Genomic DNA, 22,483 nt, shown 5'->3' on the forward strand with positions numbered 1-22,483 from the left:
AAGGACGGCTCAGTGGATCGAATTGATTAAGTGGAATGATAGAGGAGTAGTGTCTATTGAAGTGAATTAGTAGGATGCCTTCGAAGATTTTGCCAATATTGGAAAGATGAAAGATAGGCCTCATATCTTTGAGATCGCCAAAGCACCCTTTCTTAGGGATTGGTATTAGGAGAGCTGATTTCCAGGCTACAGAGGAGTTTCCGTTACAAGCTGAAAGGCAATTGTGAAAAGGAGCAAAGGTAAGACCCTCTCAAGCTCAACCTTTTATCGTTGACAGTAGTGGCGACCACCAACCTCCAGATGATGTCTGCGATTTGGTTCTGAACAAGTGGATGAAGAAGTCTGCGTAGGTAGATATTTTTTTCCTCGGGGGAGTCGAACTGGTGGTCTCCTATTTTTATCGGGGAGTAGTTGACGTTGAGAGAAGATTTTTTCCATCCAGCCAATCGCATCATTATTGAGAAAACTTGCGGACTAGGGAATTTGAGCACTTTCTTGTAGGATGCATTCAATTGGGACCTAATAGCTTCGTTGATTTTGCTGGACAGATTTTTAATAATTTCGGAGAGGAGACGCAAGTTAGCGTCGAATCTGTTACGTAGCCAGTGAAATAATCTTTCCGTTTCTGTCGCGATCTAAGTGGAGGGCTGAGGGGGAAAGACACCCGTATTTGTAGTAACCGGTCTCTGACGGGAGCATGTTTGTCAATTGTGGTTTCGAAGGCAGAGTTGAATTTCCAGATAAAATGGTTAGGTCTTCATTGGAATGAATGCGCGATTTGTCCAGGGGAGGACCCAGCACACTAGATAAGGCGCGTTAAAAATAGTCTCAGTTTGTCAGATTGAAGGATCTGCATTTATGCGGATGGTGAAGGAAGGGGCGAATTTGTTGTAAATGTATAGAGAGGCTGAGGGCATGGTGGCCGGAGTGAGCTGCCAATGAGCCGAGATTATAAAGTCGTCTAGGAAGGCCGACCCTTGAGGAAAGGATGGTACTCCAACGTTAATGATGTCCTTGGAGTCTCCCTGATTAGAACCAATCGAAAAGCACTTTGCTATTTTGGTTGTTAACTGAGTCACCCCAAGTTACGTGCCTGGCGTTGAAGTCACCGCCGAAAAGGAAAGTATTGAAACTGGCAGCGATTTTCCAAAGTTCGGACAGAGTGGGAGTAAGGTACCGACCTGTACCGCCCGGGAAGTATAGAGAGCCGATTAGGTCTCGGAAGAAAATACTCTGTACACTTCAACTATCTGTCAAGTATAAAATTTCGCAGTTTGATATGATATTTTACTGTTACCAACATACCAGTACCACCTTTTGTGAACCCGGCGAAACGTCGACAAAATAAAGATTTAAATATTTATTTTCTCTTTTGATTTGAGTTTATATTTCTGTATTACAAAAATTCCAGGGCCACATTCTCATAGGAGTAATGATCAATTATTTTGTCCTTATTTTTTGGCAGAACTCTCTAAATAATTAGGTAGCTCTCTAAATATTAGGTACCACCCATATTCTAGCCTTTCTGCATTATTTTACGATCAATCCTTACACTTTTCTTTTGTTTGCAATGTGTAGGAGGTAACAGCCAACTTATCCCCAGGTACTCTGACAAAGCCAGTTTCTTTTTAATTATTTTTAATTCGACTATTCCTGTCCCCAGCCTTAAGTAGAATATATGTAAGCGCAGGTAATTAGTTTTGGGGAACTGCTACTAGCATAATTGTTAACACTTGGTACCAACTAAAATTAGTTTTGGGTGTTTATTATGGTGCGCTCTTAGGTAATGGCACTTGAATGGATTGGGTTGTCAGTAAGTATTTAGAAGAGAAGTAGTTGCATAGTCTCTACTTATCAAAAACAACTATCTACTTTTTCGATGCACGGCACTGCTTCCTTTCAACAAATCTTAGCTCCCTAAAATTAAGGATGCTGCGTAACATCTCCTCGCAGAAATCCTTCCTCTGATAATCGCCTGGGTCACATAATTTTCCAATCTTCATGGATTTTTTCTCGTTTAACGCATGACCTGCACTCCATCTCACTTACACGACCAAATGGTACCACAGATGAATGGGATGCTGGATGCTGTGTCCCGTGCTCTCTGCTCTTACCGGGTTTGAGCATTGTCATTTTGGGGTGTCGGACACGCCCATTTAAATACAGTTATTTCATTGGATCGCGTGTGTCATCCCGCGTGCAATCCCTCTCACACGTACCAAGCTGCACAAGCTACGTACGGGATTCGGGGGCAAGTCACCAGATGAGAAATTCATGTATGGATGGCCGATACAGCAAGAACAGCACAACGGTCCGCATCGCTTGAGTAGCCATCGAGTGTGGATATGTGTGCATGTGTATGGGTTGGTGCACGGATTTTTTGGTACACGACTGGGCACAGCATCCAGCGAGAAACCAGATTTCCTCTCGGCCGCTTTGGGCATCTTTTGGTTTTTTCGGATTTGCTTTAGTATATTTCGGATCTCGACGAGTGAGTGCGAGGCTTACGGCTAGGTGGTGCGTGGTCTATGCTGGGAAATCTTAAAAGATCTTAAGGAGCGAGCGTGTGTGCCCTGAAAAGTGCGTTTCTTAGGTACTATGTATTTGTGCCGTTTGCTTTTCGCAAGGATTCCGAGATGTGGGAGTGAATGAAAAGGAACGTGCTGTAATCATCCCCGTTTTGTCCTTTTTCCATTTGCCTGAGTCTACATATACACACTACGCTCAGACCTATTTTGTTGTTGTCCTCCGTTAGGATTTCGATTTTTGATTTTGGTCCTTCGTTTCTTTGAATCTGGGATTTTGTTTATGGACCTTGCGAGCGGTCATGCTCGAGGGCAAAATAGTCAAATAAAAAATCAGTTTCCGTTCGGCCGTGTCCTGAGATAGTACTTAATTGCAGTGCACACGTTGCGGACTTCTCGGACTGCGTGACGTAACATTGTTGATTGCAGAGAGTTATTATTGCTGAGAAAATAACGTGTTTTTGCCTTAACAGATCGTAGTAAGGAACATACAATTACACAAAATTAGAACGATAAAATAATGTGTAGTTCAAAAGTGCGCATATAGTGCAGTTGATATTTAAAGTCTAAACTATTCGGCGGCTGGAACGTGTTGAGAGTGTGTAATTATGTGGAAACTTTATTAGATCAAGACGATTTTAGACATTATCCTTTGGGAAATATTGACATTAGTCGTGGAACCGATTGAATAAAAAATAAAACATTGAACATTATGATGGAAAAAACTACTCCTGCAAATTATTTTGGACTACAGGCCCCCGAAAAATCCTTAAATGGAAGACCGGTAGAAAGTCAGGTAAATACATCGGAATTATTTAATTTTTAACCAGTACTTGCTAATTGTTTCCTTAATACTTACCTACCCAGTATTCACGTTTTCAAGGAAGGAGAAGTAATTGTAATTTAGTTAGCGACTTGGTATATTATCCGTTTCTGTATAAAATTCATCCATTCCCTCTGAGTTATCACACATTAGTGAAATCCTATTTAGCTTAATAAAGGATCAGTAATTAGGTTGGGATTCGAAAACTCATTAAAAACTGTCTTTGTCATTTTGGAGGTTGGCGGGAGAGGTATGTTAGGCCTGCTTTATCTGAAGTAGACTTTAGGATGATACTAATGGACTTATAGGTTTTATATGAACGGTAAATTCATTTATGAAAAAGTCGTTCTTATATATTCTATTCACTAAATAATTCTGTGATGGCGATCCGGAAAACTTTAGGCTAAAAAGTGAAAACATTTGAAATTTTTTTTTGTGGGAAAATTGAAGTAAGTTAATTTTTTTAAAAGATTCTAATATAATATCGCGTGTAGATAATCTAAATTGTTATTGAGCAGGGCAATCCGTTTTAACTAGTATGATTGCTTGTTTTAATGACTATAGTAAAACGCTGTAGTGGCATTCCCACTTTTCAAGACGGCGTATTTGTGAAGAAGAATTATTCGAATCTTTCAAGAACTTTATTGGAAAAATTAATCTTTAAAATCTTTATTTATCTTGTTGTTTTTGGAATTATTTCTTAGATGTAAGGTAAAAATAATTTATTTTAATTGCTTGAGTCGAAATGTCAAGAGTCGTTGCCTTGCCTTAAAATGCAATTTTTGAAATGCAACCTAACCAATTTATTACTTATGATTTGTAGGAAAAAAAATCTACTGTTTTTTTTTTTTTTAATTTAATGTTAAATGTGTGTATGAGTTATTTTAATGTAATCGTCGATTATTATCAAATCGCAATCAGTTGTCAATTTTGAATTCCTCGAGTTGAAGGACTTTCTTTTTGGTACTTTTTTATTTATTCGTCTATTGGGCAGGCCTAGACCGGATACCGGTTGTTGCGCCGTTGATGATGATGATGATTGTTTAAATACATTTAATGATCATTTAGAGAAAAATAAGTACATGACGAAATATGATTTGTTTATTATGTTAAAAATTCCTGCTTACCATTATTGTAAAAAGACATAACATTTTTTTGGATCACTCGCAGGCAGTTCAGTATTGAGTTGATTCTTGGTGCATATTTGATATGCAGTTTTTTAGGTGCAATAATTATAATTCTTGATGTGACGTTTTCTCTTTGTTTAATTTTTTCATCATTTTCAGCATTAGTGCCTGCCATGGTGGTCACTAATTGCTCGTGGCATGATGCATAAATGCATAGAAGTATAAATAATGCATCAAATAAATTTTCATCTACTTTCTAAGGATCTATTTGTAATCAAACGATTGACAATTTCAAGTCCCACTCCGCTTCGACGGTTAACTAATCAGTCTAGAGTCCCTTCGATGAGCTAGAATATATTATTTTTTTTTTTTGCGAGGGATCTTGACGCTTTTTGTTTTTAATCTATTCATTCCAGTTTTAAATCTGTAGAAACTATTTGGCGCAGCATCTTCACTAAGGATACTGTGAAAATGCAATACTTATTCTTTTACACAAATCAAATTGACAGTTATCAAATATAATATTATGTACATTTGTAGTTATCTACTTCATCAGATTTAGTTACTTCCTTTAACTTATAATTTCTATATCTTATAATTTATTAGAGTTTGCACATTGTGGAAGTATTTTTTAGGGCAATGATGTTAAAACCCATAGTTTTCCACTGTTGAAGACTTAATAATCTCCTCCAGGGATGAAATAAATTCAATGGGTACCTCACATACAGTGTACGGCCATCAAATGTTCTGACCACAAGCGTGATGAAAAATAAAAATTTCAAGGATTTTTTCCGTGTTTATTATAGTTTTGAGGAATAAAATCACGCTTCATCACTTTGTACTGATGAAGGAAGTAAGTTGCTCCCGAAATATATATATACATAATAAAATAAAATTGTAGTTTGGAGTAAGCTACTGGTCTATCAATTTTAGAATTAACTACAAATAGAAGACAATATCTAACCTCACACTTCATCTGATTCCACGAATCAAGTCTCATTATTTTACAACCGGAAAAATTTTATTCACAAAGTATGGATCAAAGAACAGCTGAAGTTTTTGGTTTTCTAGTGAGTAGAAGTTCGCCAGTAGAATCCAAGTTATATAGGAAATACACGTGTGTATAAAAAAATTCTTTTATTATAAAATTTTCTTTTTTATTGATAAGAAAGAACTAGGAAAATAACAATTTTTTAATCGGGTTATTATTTTCTACATTTATATTTGGTGGTCAGAGTTGAAATTCGTTAAAGGGGTTATGCTACTGTAGCTTCGCAAAAAAAGTAGCCTACGTATTTTGGGTTTTATTTTCAGCGGAGAATAAAATATATAAAAATTCTGAAAGTCTTTAACATGATTATACAACTTATGTAAAAATTATTTTTTTTTCAAAGTTATTTAAAAAAAATTGGCGGCTGCCGAAGAAAGTCTTCGGTGAATCTTTTTTTTTCGTATGCCGCGTGAGGACCGGAAAGGTTTTTAATCTACGTTGAACACATTTTTTTTTGATTATATAGGTACGTACAATTTTTTTGATTTATTGGTTTCTTTTAAAAAAAATTATGCATTTCCAACAAAAAAAAATAGCCTAAAAATTGTTCCAAAAATGTTTATACGACAATCTCACGTATCGCCATGCACAATGTAACTATATAATTGAAATTTCTAGTCAATCTGTCAACGTTTGTTCCAGTCCGATTGACTTAAAAAATGTAATCTTGAGAAAAACGAGTTTTACGTTTTCGGGATTCTCGAAGGGCTGGCCTAAAAAAATAACAAATTACGACTATTAACACATTTTTCCAAACATAATCCTTTGAGAATGTTATTTTTAAGGCATTAGGGTATTTTTTAAACAAAGCAAATTTTGTGTAACTTCCCCAGTGGTCTAACTCCTTATGGTGTTTTCTTCACACAGCTATTTGAAAAAAACTGCAAATCATATCAATTTGAAACTTTGACTGTTAATTTATTAAGTCTTAAAGTAAAGGTTATAATGATCAAACATAACATAAAAAAAGTCGGGGGAGGGGGTAATAGTCTAGCGCTGCAGCACTGCTCCTGGAAAAATAAAGTGTACGCCTCATAAAATCAACCGAAAACATCTATCGGAAACCAACATATCAAGACATTACTTTTGAGTAACACTAATTTAGACAGAAGAGAAAACACAGAAGAAGGGGTTCCCGAAATACGGTTTTTGTTTGTTTTTTTTTCATCAAATTTTCAGCCAATAAAGGAACTAATCTTGGATCCCGTTTAATTTTATTTAAATCTTGGCTAACAAATCTCCTTAATTAAACCAAAAAATATTGAATTTCCTCGATACACTCACCATTCGGCTAGTTTCTCTATTTAGAAAAGCGCTCACATGCGAAAAGATTTTTTTCGCTAATAATTGAGGTTAGCGCAATACATAAATATAAGTATACAGGGGAAATTTCAATTAAATCGGTTCGGTAATTTTTTCGAATTCTTATGACGCGCACCGCAAAGTGGGTGTTGGAGAAAAAAGCGCTTAAAGTTTGTAATACCGAAAATATAGAGGGGGCGCCTTGGCTTCTAAACGTTACAAAACAGAAACGAAAGTAAATATCGATTTGAAATTTTCTATTAATAATTAACAATAATGTGTATGCCTTTTCATTGTGTTCCTGTGAAGTTTCTAAATTATTTGAAATAATTAGCTGGTTTTTGCTTTTTCGCTAGTATTTTTAATTTTTACGTCTAAGATTTGTCGCACTAATAAAGGGAACAAGTGGTTCCTGGAATATCGGTAGGTTCGAATAAAAATAAGAATACTGACGAAAAAGCAAAAACCGTCTAATGATTTCAAATAGATTACTTTTGCAAGATCGTATATGTTTATGGTATCTGTATTGAGAAAACAACTAATAATGAATGAGCGCTACAGCACGGAGCTGGATCTTCCTGGAAAATCACGTTTTAGGAATGTCCATAAAGTGCTCTTATCATCATCAACGGCGGAACAACCGGTTTCCGGTCTAGGCCTGCCTTAATAAGGAACTCCAGAAATCCCGATTTAGCACCGAGGTCCATCAACTCGATATCCTTAACAGCTGCTTGGCGTCCTGGCCTACGCCATCGTTCCATCTCAGGAAGGATGTGCCTCATCTTTCTACCATTGATATTGCCCTTATAAACTTTTTGGTTTAGATCATCCTTATCCATACGGATTATGTGATCCGGCTACCGCAACCTATTGAGACGGATTTTATCCACAACCGGTCATGGTATGGTTCATTCGTTTCGTCGTTATGTAGGCTACGGAAAGTGCTCTTATAGTGAATTTAATTCATTTTTCAATTATCCTCATATTTTTTCGGATCGATAGCCGACATGTTAGGAACAAAAAGTGGTTAACTCCCCCACTCAGTACCGGAGAGATTGGCCTGCAGGGGTAAAGCGTAAATTAAGTAAATTAAATTTAGTTTCAGTAGAGAAAATGATTTTTCAGTCACTTACTGTTTGCTTATATCGTTCTAATTCAACAATTTTCCCCACTCTGATAATGACGACCTTTTAGCTAGTCATCGGGGTTTCTAACCCTCAAATCATTCAGCTATTCTTACACTAACCGATGTCATTGCCCTGTCTTTAGCAGTTTTCTCATTATTGTGGAAAATTCACTATTTGACAAGGATGTTTTTAGTAAAGTCGTTTACTCTGGGTTGTAGTTGCCTGTTTTTTTCGTCGCAGACTGTAAGCTTCTTTTTCCAAACTATTTCGTACACATAAGTCTTCCTCCTATTTCTTGATTACTGTGCCCCTTATCGATGACCGTCGAGAGAAAATCCGGACGGGGTGAAAATTATATGGGTCTCGGATGAAGTCTCCGCCCCTCCCTTGTTTTTCATCTCCTTCTTGTCAAACCTGCCCATATCTTGTGAAGCAGTTGTACGGGATTGCTCATCATCGGTTAGTCGCGCGTACTTGCTATTATCCTTGTCAGAAGTGAAGTTATTAATTTTGAAGTTTTCAAATTTCCATGCAAACTGTACTATACCAAATATAAATATGACAACCTTTTCACCGCTCCACCTTGCAACCTTAAATCGCAAAAAAAGTATTTTTTAAGCCGATTTACATGAATATTGCTTATATGACCGAGCCTAGTTACTCCGTTCTATTCAAATCTTGAATTATACAGAAATAGCGTAGTTATAACTGTGCGATACTTAGTTTGGAACGCATATAGAAAAGAGTGGTATGCCCACTTATTCCCCACAGCTCTTCTTCTTTCTGTAGTTCGAGACGATAAATAATAATCTCGGAATAATCTATGATACATCTACTCAGTACTAGGACTACAACTTTTTGAGAGCACTTTTTGCTAGATTTTGGGTCTTATTGAGCTGTTATTTTTGTTGTGGTCTTCTAGAGTCCCATGTCGGTCGACGACTATATTATACGATTAGTTTAAGCCAATTGATCTCTGGAACACTAATGAAGTATACTTTGGCTAAAATTTATAGACTCAGAGACAATTCATCTGCCTCACCTCTGCCCTGGTAGTTCGACTGAAAGTCGTAGCCAGGTCTTTGCTGTTTCCATCTATTTAATCGTAAATATGAGATGGTTACCTGGTTCAGACCTAAGCTGATTGAAGCAGCAGTAATTATATTTTTGAGGATTGGGGGATTCTGAGTTTGCTTTGGACTAGCTTAGTCCCGAATGAAGCGGTTTTCACTCGATTTAATTTATTTCATGGTTACGAAAAAATAAGCCAACCAACACTTCGTTACCACTTCCGGCCACGTGGCTTTCATTGCAGAGGTGAGGCATCATATGATGAGAGTGGGGGCTCCCTCAATCTTTAAAAATAAAATGATTTTAAATACTCTTCATAGTAGACCAAATCTAATAATAAGACCATGAAATTGCTTCACGTCACGTATCCAAGCAATTTGGACAAATTGACGCTCCACAACTCGACCCCTTTGCGATCGACGCATCAACGAATCTTTTAAATTCAGAATCTAACGTAGCGTCATTCGACCTTTCATCTTCTATGTCTTTCCGAATGTTGGGCAGCCACTAGACAATGAACGTCGCCTCGCGTTTATTGGAACGAAGCTGTTGCGTTGCATTAGTGGCATAGCTTCCTATATTCGGTCTCATTTGAAATTAGGACATGCGTAATCAATAAGTCAATTTCGCTTAAAGCTAAGACAATGCTGAAATTCATTTTTCTCCTGTGGAAACTGGAACCTTTTTAATGAGTTTATGGTTTGCTTAAAGTTTATTTTTATTCAAAATACTTTATAAAAAAATAAAATTTGGTGAGGCAAAAAAAGGAAAGAGGATGGTTTATTCCTAAATTTTGGGGGGATACGAATCATTAGAATATTTAGATTATTCTCGGCTAAATTCAAAAGGAACGACTACTCGTATCTGCGATGACTTTCATGGGCAATAATTTGAACATTCCTTGTTATCAATATTATGCATTCTGGGAGAAAACCTCCCCCATTGCTTATGATGGAGGATCTCTTTGTTTCGAGACTGGGATGCTTAGAGAAATTACAAACGGGCTGGACTGCATATATAAAACGTGATGTAAAGCGCATGTATATCTTATGATTGGAAGAAGATGCAGTACCCAGAGCACGCTGGAAGCCAAACCATATTTACTATACATAATAAGAGATCTGAATAAGGTTATATGGATGACATTCAGATTGTAGTTAAAAATGGTTTGACTTTCACAGCGCAATGAGCCCGATTGCGAAATGAACAAATTAAAGGATAGCTTAGGCGGTTCGTGGTGGTCAATGATATAAAGATAGTAATCATATCAAATCATACTGACATTCATTGATAGCGCTTTTCAATATTATTACTGCAGCAGAAATTTTTGAAAATTTTAATAGCTTGGTCCTGATGTATTTCCAAAAGGAAATTATTTACAGTAGTTCACTTGAAAGGTGTGGAATAGTCATTTTCGTTATTAAATTTGAAAGATCCTTTTTACTTCACTCCCGAATAAATTTTGTGGGAAATTGAATCCCAAGTTCTTTCACATCATCTTAAAACAAGCACTCCGGTTTAATATTTCAAGTCGATCTTTCAATTTACGTTCTATTTATGACAATTAAGGATATTTCTAACAGTATTTTGTTTTTTTTTTCAGATCCATGTGCCAATTGTCCCATCAGTTTCACCACCCATATTTGGTAGTTCAAGTGGTCTAAATGATAGCGGCAGTTACAGTTTGAATGGATATTCACCTTATGGCATTGATGTCTCAAGCAGGTAAATATCGCATAAGATACACTTTTGTTCCTACTCAAATTACAGTTGTGTGTTCGTTTCGAAGTAATGATTTCTAATGTCAACTATTCTTTTTCAGAATCCAAACTGTTCATCATTCACAATATCCGCCGCAGCCATCATCAACTGGATCTATTTCGGTGCATTCCTCAAATGGGTCCATAAGCATGTCCCCACCAGCGTACAATTCACCTCCATACACTGGAAGTCCGAATCAAGCAGAGCTTGGGAATGCGTATGATTTTTACGCTCAGCACTCCGCGGAGCTATCTAGCAGGTAGGATACCGCAAAAACATGGAATATTGGTTGTTGTTACAAAAAACTTTTCTTTAATTTCTAGGTCCAACTTTCCTTATCATCAATACACGGCTAACTACTATGGTAATATGGCGATGTCTGGAGCTGCGAGTACTTGGTTTCCCCATGATCCATCGTCTCTCTATCAAGGCTGGCCTACCACAAACTCCTACAGCTTCAACTTTGAAGATCTTGCGTTCCAATCGCAACTTCAACGACGATCCGCTCGCTGTAGTTGTCCCAATTGTATGAATGAACTTGCAGGCTTACCCCCTGTAGTGGGTCCCGACGAACGCGGTCGGAAACAGCATATATGCCACGTGGTCGGTTGTGAAAGAGTCTATGGCAAAGCTTCTCATTTGAAAGCGCATCTACGGTGGCATACAGGTGAACGCCCGTTTCCTTGTTTGGCATGCGGAAAAAGGTTTTCACGATCCGATGAATTGCAACGGCACAATCGTACGCATACAAATTACAGGCCATATTGTTGCTCGATTTGCAGCAAACGATTTTCACGTAGTGATCATCTGAGTAAGCACAAAAAGATACATTTCAAAGATAAAAAGGAAAAAAAGACTTCAGTGGAGAAAACAAAGGATGCTAGCAGCGACGCTAAGAGGAATGATGAATCAAAAGTGACTAGTACGGTATCTATACCGGATATCACGGGATTGGCCGTTTCAAACAATACCGACAATGTTCGGAAAACAATAGTGGACCACACAGCGAATCTGACTGAGAATTGCGGTGAAAATAAGCGGATTGCTTCTAGTGATGCTACTTTGAAGACAGGATCAACTTCTGCGTCAGCTTCGGTGGTTATGCCTTCTTCTCCCCTTTTGTCTGTTTCTTCCCTGTCGGACGACCACTCTGCTTCCAGCTACACCAGCAATATACACGCAAATAATTCAGTATTATTCTATAACAATCACCAGCAATTGAACTTTTTTTACAACCGGTCGGGCAGTGACTCCAACAGTATGGCATCAAATGATAAAACTCAGACTGCATCCACAACAACTTCCTCATTTTTAAACCCCGCATTTATCTCCACTCCGAACAGTACTATTTCTACATCAAGTCAAGTTTTAAAAGGAAATCAGGATTTATTACCAACCGTGAAATTATCTGAAATTCCTTCAAAGGATAACTCATTACATTCAGCCCATGAAAGCACTGGCATTTTCAATTCAATTTCAAATCATCATTTGAGTCATTATCCTGCTTCACATAATTATCATCATGGTATCAGTCAGTCCGGCTCGTATCCTTTGGATGTTCAAACGAAAACTGAATTTCTCTATCCTGAATTATCCTCTGCTGCCACGAACATGATGAATGGTGTGAGCTACCCGTGGCCGAACTATCCGCTTCAGATGAATTGGACATCAACGCCTGCATCGATGGCATCTGCAGCGCAGTAAAAGACTACCCTAATAATCCAACAGCTTGTGAGTGCAAAAAGGATTTCGTGTCGAATGTTGTATGACTTATGTATATTTAATTGTATAAGTGTTAGTTAATTTTATGCTAAGTAATTGTAAATATCTTGTTATGTTTAATACCGATAGAGAGAATTTATAACAATGGATATGTAACCTGAGGTGGGCGTTTTATTTATTTAAAAACTCATTTTAAATATAAATATTCAAAAGAATTTCAAAAAGTCATTTTGTAAGGTTTCTTTGAAGTTTTAAGGTCTCGGGTTTGGGCCTGCTGTAGTTGAAAGTTGCAGACACCACGGCCTCACAATAAGCATTGTATAATCCGTTATTTCCTAGGTGGCAGTTGTGGCGTGTATCAGGAGCCAGCTGCTTCGGATCCCTGCTCGAACAGTGATCATTGAATTGGTATTAGTAGACCGTGTCCCTCTGAGTGAGCTCTGTTTCGTCCATGAGTTCTAGGTTCATCTAAGCTTCGGCGTTTGGGCGCAAACGAAGGGAGCATTAACGGCTCTAACACCTGACGAAACCCCGGAACACGTACTGCCAAATACAGAGACAGCCTTGCAAAGGAATGCCGCTAACGGTGCGGGAAGGTAACCCTAGGCTCAGAGGAAATGGGTGAAGCTGGGAACATGGTTTTGGATATAAGCCTAGTGGGAGCGTACTCCACCGTCCTTGCGAGGGTTGAAGAGGAGACGCTCATCAGGAAAAACGTCCGCAAAGGCGTGAAAAATAGGCTGATGGAACCGTGTCCACTTCCTTTTACAGGTGGACATGGGCAGCAACAGAAAACGCACAGAAAGTAGAAACAATCGCACTTCCCGCTGGAAGCACTGTATGTGCCAAATAGATCGAAGATAGCGTGATGGAGAGCGACTTGGAGAAAAAGAGGAAGATGCATTTGAAGAAGATTTCACCAAGGTACTCTCCAGGGCTAGAAAAAGGAAGGCAAAGAAGAAACAAAATGGATCGTTAGTAAACTATTTGCCTAAAGTCAAGCCGAATGCGCATGGTGGGGCTAAGGAGAAGATGAGGAAACGAGGAGCTCTTCCTCTTAAACCGAGAGAAGACTAGATCTTTGCGGAAGTTCCCAGCGAGATCCGCTATAAAATCGAACCTAGCGGAGCAGAAGCGTCTTCCATACCGAAAATGAAGGGCGACGAAGTCAAAGTTAAACTAGATCCGAAGACAATAAACAACGGTATAAGGCGTGGGTCTTCTTTTAATTTAGCATTTGTCCCATTCAAAAGCGAGATTTGCTTGTCGTGATCGGTTGGGCCATTTTTTCTCTCTCAAAGGCCTGGCCTCGATGCAGTCGCGAGGTTTTCAAATCTCCATCCAACGTATCAAGCCACAGCTAATTCGCCCGGCCTTCTGGGCGGTTAACGTCGGCTTCGATGTTCTGACCAATCTTGAATTACATGGCCATACCATCGAAGACACCTCTCTCGCAACTTTCTCACGATCGGCTTAACTTCATATCGATCGCGGATATCTTCATTTCGGATGAGATTAAGGTGTACATGTTCAAAGGACGGTGGAAATTGCTGAGCTACGCCAGGAGGGTGCGATAAATAAAGCGTGCTGCTGGTAACACCTAGTCGAACAGGTGAATGAATATCTGTGGGGAGTCGGTTATAAACTTCTGATTTGAAAAATCGGGGCTCTGTGTAAACTCTGTACACTTAGTGCTAAGAAGATGGGTGTCATTGCATGTTTGTTATTCCCTACATATCCCACACGAGTTGGTTATAACAGTGTGGAAAGCGCTGAGGACTGCTCACTTTTCACCATGAAAGAGCTGGAAGGGGCAATTTTTTCTATGGAAAACAAGAAGGCGCCAGGACTCGGTGGCATCCCGGCAGAGGTCTATAACGCTTCCCTGAAAGAGGGCATTTCTCCTTCTCGCTGGAAAATAGCGACGTTGGCGTCGATTAGCAAAGGAAGGAAACAGCCACTCTGCATGCTTAACACGTTCGGGAAAGCGGTCGGAAAGCTCAACAGGAGTAGACTCGCTAAAGCAATACATGCTACCGGGAACTTACCTCCAAGACAGAGATGGGACTTATCTTCAGAGCAGGGAGGTCCACGGAGGATGCTGTCATGAAGGTCGTGGATGCGGTTCATTGAGGTTGGGTACACAGCGTCGATCTCGAGTAGTCATGTTTCTCCTAACGTTTGATGTTAGATATTTGGAAAATTCATTCTAGATTCTCGCCAATCGCCTACGGATATTGAAGAAGGATTATTAAGGAGAAAGCCGAAATAGTCAGAGTTGTCCTCAAAGAAAGGTCCGTGGTTTGAATCAGCCAAGTTTCGCCACGAATATAATTCATACCCATGTCATATTTGTGAATACGAGACTGAAGTGTACCTGGAGATCACTTTTAAGAGCGTTGTTTCCAGGGCAGAAGTGAAAGTTGCGGCGCGCAAGGGTTCACTCCTAATTGTGAGAAGCATGCTACACGTTTCGCAAAATAATTGGGTTGTATTATTGGGAAATTTGGCGGTGGCACCATCATTCGAAAATGTATATGCTTATTTCGAAGGAAGCCAAGGATGAAGTGATGGTAATTTCGACGATACGAGTATTATCTTTAAGAAGTAAATTCCTGCCAATTGATTGGGAGGTTTTAATATTACGTTCCAATAATGATGTGATTCTCAATGATAATGAGCTTACTTGTAGCGATGTATGGTGATGAATATTGCTTCCATTTTCTGCTCCACAAATATCTGTTAACTACAACTCAATACAATTACAAAACTACAACTTGATATTCCTTAGAAGTTTTTTGACCAAAACTAATACTATTTTTGGCGTTACTTTTGTCGAAGGTTAAGTAGATTATCGTACATGATGTTCCGTAAGAAACGCGGTAACTGGAAATATTAATTGTCGTTGGGGGAACTAGTGCTAATTTGATTCTATTATATTTGGTCGGATTTGATGTACTCCTTACATTTACAAATTTCCAGCCAATTGTGTGGCCTTAATAGCGAGACTCTTTTGCGGATTTCATACTGTCATTCTGAAAGGCCTCCAAGCTATGAACTACCTAGTTATTACTTGCTTTAGTACTTTCCTCAAAGTGCCTAAAGGATTACTTTGAAGGTTTACCTAGTGTAGGTACCACCATTGGCTTTCACAACTCGCATAATGCAGAGAAAGTCTCCTGTGCAATGGATACTCCGGGCAACTCAGCGATAATGTCTGGCCTTGGCTTTACCGCGCGCTTGAAGGTCTTACTAAATTTGCCTTCTAGGCGGTTTCCTCAGATCTTACTGCAAGTTTCCAGAAGTCTTTTCTGATTACAATCACAACTTTCGTGTGACCCGTCACAGCGTATTCCTTACTTCGCTGGACAGCCAACTTAACATTTCTTTAGACTTTTTTTAAGTTGGTTATTTCATTCTTAAACAATTTTACCTAGCACACTTTGGACAGTGATTTTAGTCGATAGCCACTGGAGTGATGATCACCTTCGAATTGAGTCATGTGTAGCTGATTAACCACACCTCTTCGAAAGTTAGCTCAACCACTCGTTTCGCTGGTTACATCCGAAACCTAACAAGCTGCGTTATCCAATCTGTTATGATTTGTCGCCGCACACTAATGTTACTACTTCACCAGTTTAATTTGTGATCCAGACATTATTACAAAGGTTTTTGAAGGGCTTACGTTAGAAGTGGTCGGGGAATGCAAACTCAGAGAGGCTCCTTCGTACCACTTGGATTTGCGGTTTTGTCGCAGTTCTTGGTAACATGTCTTTTATACCCAGACCTTCTACATCGAATGGACCAATCAGTACCCTTCTGAATGTTTTCAAAAATTTCCCTATTTCGGGCCTCCGCGAAAATTCTGCGACCGAGGGAATCCCCCTTTCACCATTCTCTTGCATCAGGTCTGGTTTTATCAATTGTTCTCAAATGCTTATGGTGATGCCAGCATTTCAAAGTGCCAAAAGCAGCGATTTGGAAGTTGAAAGGATAGAAAAGTGGCAAATTTTGAAGATGTAGAATTGGAAGCTTTATTTGGTTTTATACTGCCAACAAGAGGAATTTACACGGTTATTGTAAGTGTTTTAGGAAGTCATATAGATGTTCTTATACTGTAAAGACAGAAAGACAGAAGAGGTTTCTGCATTGCATTCTGGCTGCGATGAAAAACGAGTCTTTTACAATTGTCCAATCCTAGAAGATAATTGGAATCAAGACCTTGCATGCTTCCATGTCGGTGGCCAAACCAAATAGTCATGTCTCCAAAATGTGGCATATTGAGCAGTTAATCATCATCATCAACCGGTATCCGGTCTAGGCCTGCCTTAATAAGGAACTCCAGACATCCCGGTTTTGCGCCGAGGTCCACCAATTCGATATCCCTAAAAGCTGTCTGGCGTCCTGGCCCACGCCATCGCTCCATCTTAGGCAGGGTCTGCCTCGTCTTCTTTTCCTACCATAGATATTGCCCTTATAGACTTTCCGGGTGGGATCATCTTCATCCATACGGATTAAGTGACCCGCCCACCGTAACCTATTGAGCCGGATTTTATCCACAACCGGATGGTCATGGTATCGCTCATAGATTTCGTCATTGTGTAGGCTACGGAATAGTCCATCCTCATGTAGGGGGCCAAAAATTCTTCGGAGGATTCTTCTCTCGAACGCGGCCAAGAGTTCGCAATTTTTCTTGCTAAGAACCCAAGTTTCCGAGGAATACATGAGGACTGGCAAGATCATAGTCTTGTACAGTAAGAGCTTTGACCCTATGGTGAGACGTTTCGAGCGGAACAGTCTTTGTAAGCTGAAATAGGCTCTGTTGGCTGACAACAACCGTGCGCGGATTTCATCATCGTAGTTGTTATCGGTTGTGATTTTCGACCCTAGATAGGAGAAATTGTCAACGGTCTCAAAGTTGAATTCTCCTATCCTTATTCTTGTTCGTGTTTGTGTTTGACCAGTGCGGTTTGATGTTGTTGGTTGATTGGTCTTCGGTGCTGACGTTGCCACCATATATTTTGTCTTGCCTTCATTGATGTGCAGCCCAAGATCTCGCGCCGCCTGCTCGATCTGGATGAAGGCAGTTTGCAAGTCTCGGGTGGTTCTTCCCATGATGTCGATATCGTCAGCATAGGCCAGTAGTTGGGTGGACTTGAAGAGGATCGTACCTCTTGCATTCACCTCAGCATCACGGATCACTTTCTCTAGGGCCAGGTTAAAGAGGACACATGATAGCGCATCCCCTTGTCGTAGACCGTTGTTGATGTCGAATGATCTTGAGAGTGATCCTGCTGCTTTTATCTGGCCTCGCACATTGGTCAGGGTCAGCCTAGTCAGTCTTATTAATTTCGTTGGGATACCGAATTCTCTCATGGCCGTGTACAGTTTTACCCTGGCTATGCTATCATAGGCGGCTTTAAAGTCGATGAACAGATGGTGCAACTGTTGTCCATATTCCAACAGTTTTTCCATCGCCTGCCGCAGAGAGAAAATCTGATCTGTTGCTGATTTGCCTGGAGTGAAGCCTCTTTGGTATGGGCCAATGATGTTCTGGGCGTATGGGGCTATCCGGCCTAGCAAGATAGTGGAGAATATCTTATAGATGGTACTCAGCAACGTGATACCTCTATAATTGCTGCACTGTGTGATATCTCCCTTTTTATGTATGAGACAGATTATGCCTCGTTGCCAATCGTCAGGCATTGATTCGCTGTCCCATACCTTGAGCACAAGTTGATGAACCACTTGGTGTAACTGGTCGCCTCCATATTTAACCAATTCGGCTGTAATTCCATCGGCTCCTGGCGACTTATGATTTTTTAGCCGATGAATTGCACGGACTGTTTCTCCTAAACTTGGTGGTGGCAGTATTTGTCCGTCGTCTTCAGTTGGCGGGACCTCCAACTCGCCGATGTTCTGGTTGTTCAGTAGCTCATCAAAGTACTCAACCCATCGCTCTAATATGCCCATTCTGTCGGAAATCAGATTTCCCTCTTTATCTCGGCAGGATGAGCATCGAGGTGTATAAGGCTTCATCCTGCTGACTTGTTGGTAAAACTTCCGCGCCTGGTGCGGTTGCTCCCTGTACTTTTCTAGTTCACAGACTTGTTGGTTCTCCCAGGCTTCCTTTTTCCGTCTGTGAAGTCGCTTCTCCGCTCGACGGAGTTCGTGATAAGTCTCTGCGCGTGCCCGCGTTCTTTGAGAATGCAACATTACTCGGTATGCGGCATTCTTCCGTTCCGTTGCTAGCTTACATTCATCGTCAAACCAGCCGTTCCGACTCCTTTTGCGGCTGGGGCCAAGTATATTTGTGGCCGTATCCATGATAACGTTCTTCAGGTGGTTGTGAAGATCATTAGTTGATGCTTCATCTCCAGGTCCTCTGTTGACTGCGGTTATTACGGCATCCATTTCCCTCTTATAGGTGTCGCGGAGGGTTGTGTTGTGGATGGCTTCAGTGTTCACTCTCACCTGATTGTCAGAGGGGATTCTAGGTGGTATTGTTATTCGAGCTCGGAGCACCATGCCAACGAGATAGTGATCCGAGTCTATATTGGCCCCCCTATATGTTCTGACATTCATCAAGGCTGAGAGGTGGCGGCGTTCGATCAACACGTGGTCAATTTGGTTGAAAGTGGTCCCATCTGGAGAGGCCCACGTATGTTTGTGGACCGCTTTCCGCGCAAACCAGGTACTTCCAACAACCATTTCGTGTGACCCTGCTAATTGAATAGTCCGCAGTCCGTTATCATTTGTTTTTTCGTGTAAGCTATGGGGGCCAACGTATCGCCTGAATACGGGCTCCTTCCCTACTTGGCTGTTAAAATCCCCAAGTATGATTTTGATATCATATCTGGGACAGGCTTCGAGGGTTCTTTCTACTGCCTCGTAGAAGGTATCCTTCTCCGACTCTGCAGTCTCCTCTGTAGGGGCGTGAACGTTTATGAGGCTTATATTTCTAAACTTGCCTCGCAAGCGCAGAGTGCATAGCCGTTCGCTTATGCTTTCAAAGCCGATAACAGCAGGTTTCATTTTTTGGCTGACTAAGAAACCTACTCCGAGCACATGGTTTACTGGATGACCGCTATAATATATGGTGTAGTGGCTCTTCTCCAGGAAACCGGTCCCTGTCCATCGCATCTCTTGCAACGCTGTTACATCAGCCCTATATTGGGACAGGGTATCGGCTAGCTGCTTATCAGCTTCATCTCTGTACAGGGAGCGCACGTTCCATGAGAAAATGCGCAAATCGTTGTTCCTTTTTCGTTGCCGGGTCCGTCGTTTTAAAATCCGTCCTATCCGAGGCTCCTGTTGTGGCTTCGTAACAAGTTGTTTTCCGTGTAGGGTTGTCAGCCCTACCCAACCCCCAACCTGGAGGACCAGTTGGTACAATTTGTCCCGTTTTTAGGCGCGGGAGACTCGCCTTCATCCTTCTCCGTCTGCAGCTTTTCGTCAAGAAAGAGCTCCCAGCGGTCACCACGTGGAGGTGGAGATAGGGTTTGGTAGTAGAGCTGTTGGTGTTGGTTCAGCAGGCATTTCCCAGGTTTTATGCTCCATCGTGGGTACCAATCCACGTTTCGCCCCGGGACCTATACTACCCTTTGACCACCTGAGCAGTTAATACCGAGTGAAATAATAACAGGCGATCGGGATCTATATACATCTACTTCCGATTCGAAGTCGCGACATTTCCGGCATCAGGGTGTCTGTGCCTTGCTGGGTGCATTGTTTACGAGATCCCAAAGGGGGGAGCTCCTTCTCTGCAGGGTTTACGAGGTAGAGAAGAGTATGGTAAGGCTCAGGAAACCATCTGGCTCTGGATGGAATGACTGGCGAGATGTGAAAAGCCATCTGGTGGACCATCCCATCTCATGTGCAGTGTCTGTATGGATTTTATTTACGAGGGGGTTATTTCCTTGCTTTCTAGTAGACTGCTGTTGTTGTGTTCCTGAAGTCACCACAGAAGGATAAGAGCAACCCTCGTTGTTAGATAAGCCTTACATCCACTAGTGTGAATGTTTAACCTGCACTCAATAAGTAACGCCGGGGTTCGGATTAGGTTTCCAAATCAACCAGTGTCCAAAGAGGATAGCGGGATTATACTTACGCGACGGGGGATCACGTTAAACTGTTGGGGCCTTCTTCTACTTCCGATTGAAATTCGGTTGGAATCCGTAAAAATTTATTTGCTTCCTCATTCATCATCATCAATGGCGCAACAACCGGTATCCGCTCAAGGCCTGCCTTAGTAAGGAACTCCATACATCCCGATTTTGTACCGAGGTCCACCAATTCGATATCCTTAAAAGCTGTCTGGCATTCTGATCCACACCATTGCTCCATCTCAGACAAGATCTGCCTCACCTTCTTTTTCTACCATAGATATTGCCATTATGGGCTTACCGGGCTGCATCATCTTCGTCCATACGGAATAAATGACCCGCCCACCGCAATATGTTTAACCGGATTTTATCCACAATCAGACGGCCGTGATATCGCTCATAGATTTCATCGTTATAAAGGCTACGGAATATTCCATCCTTATGTAGGCCGCCAAAAATTCTTCGGAGGATTCTTCTCTAGAACGCGGCCAAGAGTTTGCAATTTTTCTTGCTAAGAATCCAAGTCTCCGAGGAATACATGAGGACTGGCAAGATCATAGTCTTGTACAGTAAGAGTTTTGACCATATGGTGAGACGTTTCGAGCGAAACAGTTTTTGTAAGCTGAAATAGGCTCTATTGGCTCCCAACAACCGTGCGCGGATTTCATGGTCGTAGCTGTTATCGGTTGTGATTTTCGACCCTAGATAGGAGAAATTTTCAACGAACTCAAAGCTGTAGTCTCGTATCTTTATTGTTTTCGTTTGACTAGTTCGATCCGATGTTGCTCGAATTTTGGTTTTTGACGCTGGCGTTGTCAAAATGTACTTCGTCTCGCTTTCATTAATGTGCGGCCTAAGATCTCGCACCAATTGCTACCTGCTTAATTTGGATGAAGGTAGACTGTACATCTCGGGTTGTTCTTCCTACAATGTAAATATCGTCAGTGTAGGCTAGTGGTTGGGTGGACTTGAAGAGGATGGTACCTCTTGCATTAACATCGGCATCGCGAATCACTTTCTCCAGGGCTAGGTTAAAGAAGACGCATGATAGGCCATTCCCTCGTCTTAGATCGTTGTTGGTGTTGAATGGTCTCGAGAGTGACCCTGCTGCTTTTATTTGTTTTTACCCTTTCTATGCTATCATAGCCACTGAAGCCAGTGAAAATATGGTACAACTGATGCCGCATTCCAACAGTTTTCCATCACTTGCCGCAGAGAGGAAATTTGATGTGGTGCCGATTTGCCTGGAGTGAAGCCTTTTTGGTATGGGTCAATGATGTTCTAGGCGCATGGGCCTATCCGGCCTAGCAAGATAGCGAAGAATATCTTATAGATGATACTCAGCAATGTGATACCTCTATAATTGCTGCACTGCGTGATATCCCCCTTTTTATGTATGAGAAAGATAATGCCCTTTGCAGTCGTCAGGCATTGATTCGCTGCCCCATACCTTGTGCATCAGTTGATGAATCGCTTGGTGTAGTTGGTCGCCTCCATATTTAACCAATTCGGCTTTTATTTCATCGGTTTCTGGCGAGTTATGGTTTTTAAGCCGATGAATTACTTGATTGTTTCTTCAATGCTTGGTGGTGGCAGCATTTGGCCGTTGTCTTCAGTTGACGGGACCCCAACTCGCCGATATTTTGGTTGTTGAGCAGCTCATCAAAATACTCAACCCATCGCTTCAATATGCCCACTCTGTCAGAAATCAGATTTCCGTCTTTGTCGCGACTGGGTGAGCATCGAGGTGTATAAGGCTTCATTCCGCTGACTTGTCGGTAAAACTTGCGTACCAGGTGCGGTTGCTCCCTGTACTTCTCGAGTTTACAGACGTGTTGGTTCTCCCAGGTTTCCTTTTTTCCGTCTGTG

The 22,483-nt window shown here is 40.9% G+C and overlaps 1 protein-coding gene across 4 annotated transcripts; it reads left to right on the forward strand.

The window, feature by feature from the left end:
* The first annotated feature begins 1,414 nt into the window (after positions 1 to 1,414).
* On the forward strand, positions 1,415 to 12,724 carry LOC119658371 (transcription factor btd-like). Of its 4 annotated transcripts, XM_038065732.1 has the most exons (4): positions 1,447 to 3,321; positions 10,630 to 10,751; positions 10,849 to 11,046; positions 11,111 to 12,724. In XM_038065732.1, the coding sequence occupies exons 1-4, from the start codon at positions 3,238 to 3,240 to the stop codon at positions 12,489 to 12,491; spliced, it is 1,785 nt and encodes a 594-aa protein (XP_037921660.1). In that variant the 5' UTR covers positions 1,447 to 3,237; the 3' UTR covers positions 12,492 to 12,724. The 4 variants fall into 4 exon arrangements, 1 of the variants encoding a protein (XP_037921660.1); XR_005250222.1 differs by lacking the exons at positions 10,630 to 10,751; positions 10,849 to 11,046; positions 11,111 to 12,724 and adding an exon at positions 5,870 to 6,709 and having other exon boundaries at positions 1,415 to 3,321; XR_005250220.1 differs by lacking the exons at positions 10,630 to 10,751; positions 10,849 to 11,046; positions 11,111 to 12,724 and adding an exon at positions 3,393 to 5,814 and having other exon boundaries at positions 1,415 to 3,321.
* The last annotated feature ends 9,759 nt before the right edge of the window (positions 12,725 to 22,483 follow it).

Source organism: Hermetia illucens, chromosome 5 (assembly GCF_905115235.1).
Source record: "Hermetia illucens chromosome 5, iHerIll2.2.curated.20191125, whole genome shotgun sequence".
In the NCBI taxonomy this organism is placed as follows: Eukaryota; Metazoa; Arthropoda; class Insecta; order Diptera; family Stratiomyidae; genus Hermetia; species Hermetia illucens.

What these genes read in the sequence shown, in the direction of transcription:
- LOC119658371 (XM_038065732.1), top strand. Translation starts at nt 3,238, where the DNA reads ATGATGGAAAAAACTACTCCTGCAAATTATTTTGGACTACAGGCCCCC. An exon ending in GAAGACCGGTAGAAAGTCAG is followed by an intron (nt 3,322 to 10,629) that starts GTAAATACATCG and finishes TTTTTTTTTCAG; the next exon opens with ATCCATGTGCCAATTGTCCC. An exon ending in TCCGCGGAGCTATCTAGCAG is followed by an intron (nt 11,047 to 11,110) that starts GTAGGATACCGC and finishes TTTAATTTCTAG; the next exon opens with GTCCAACTTTCCTTATCATC.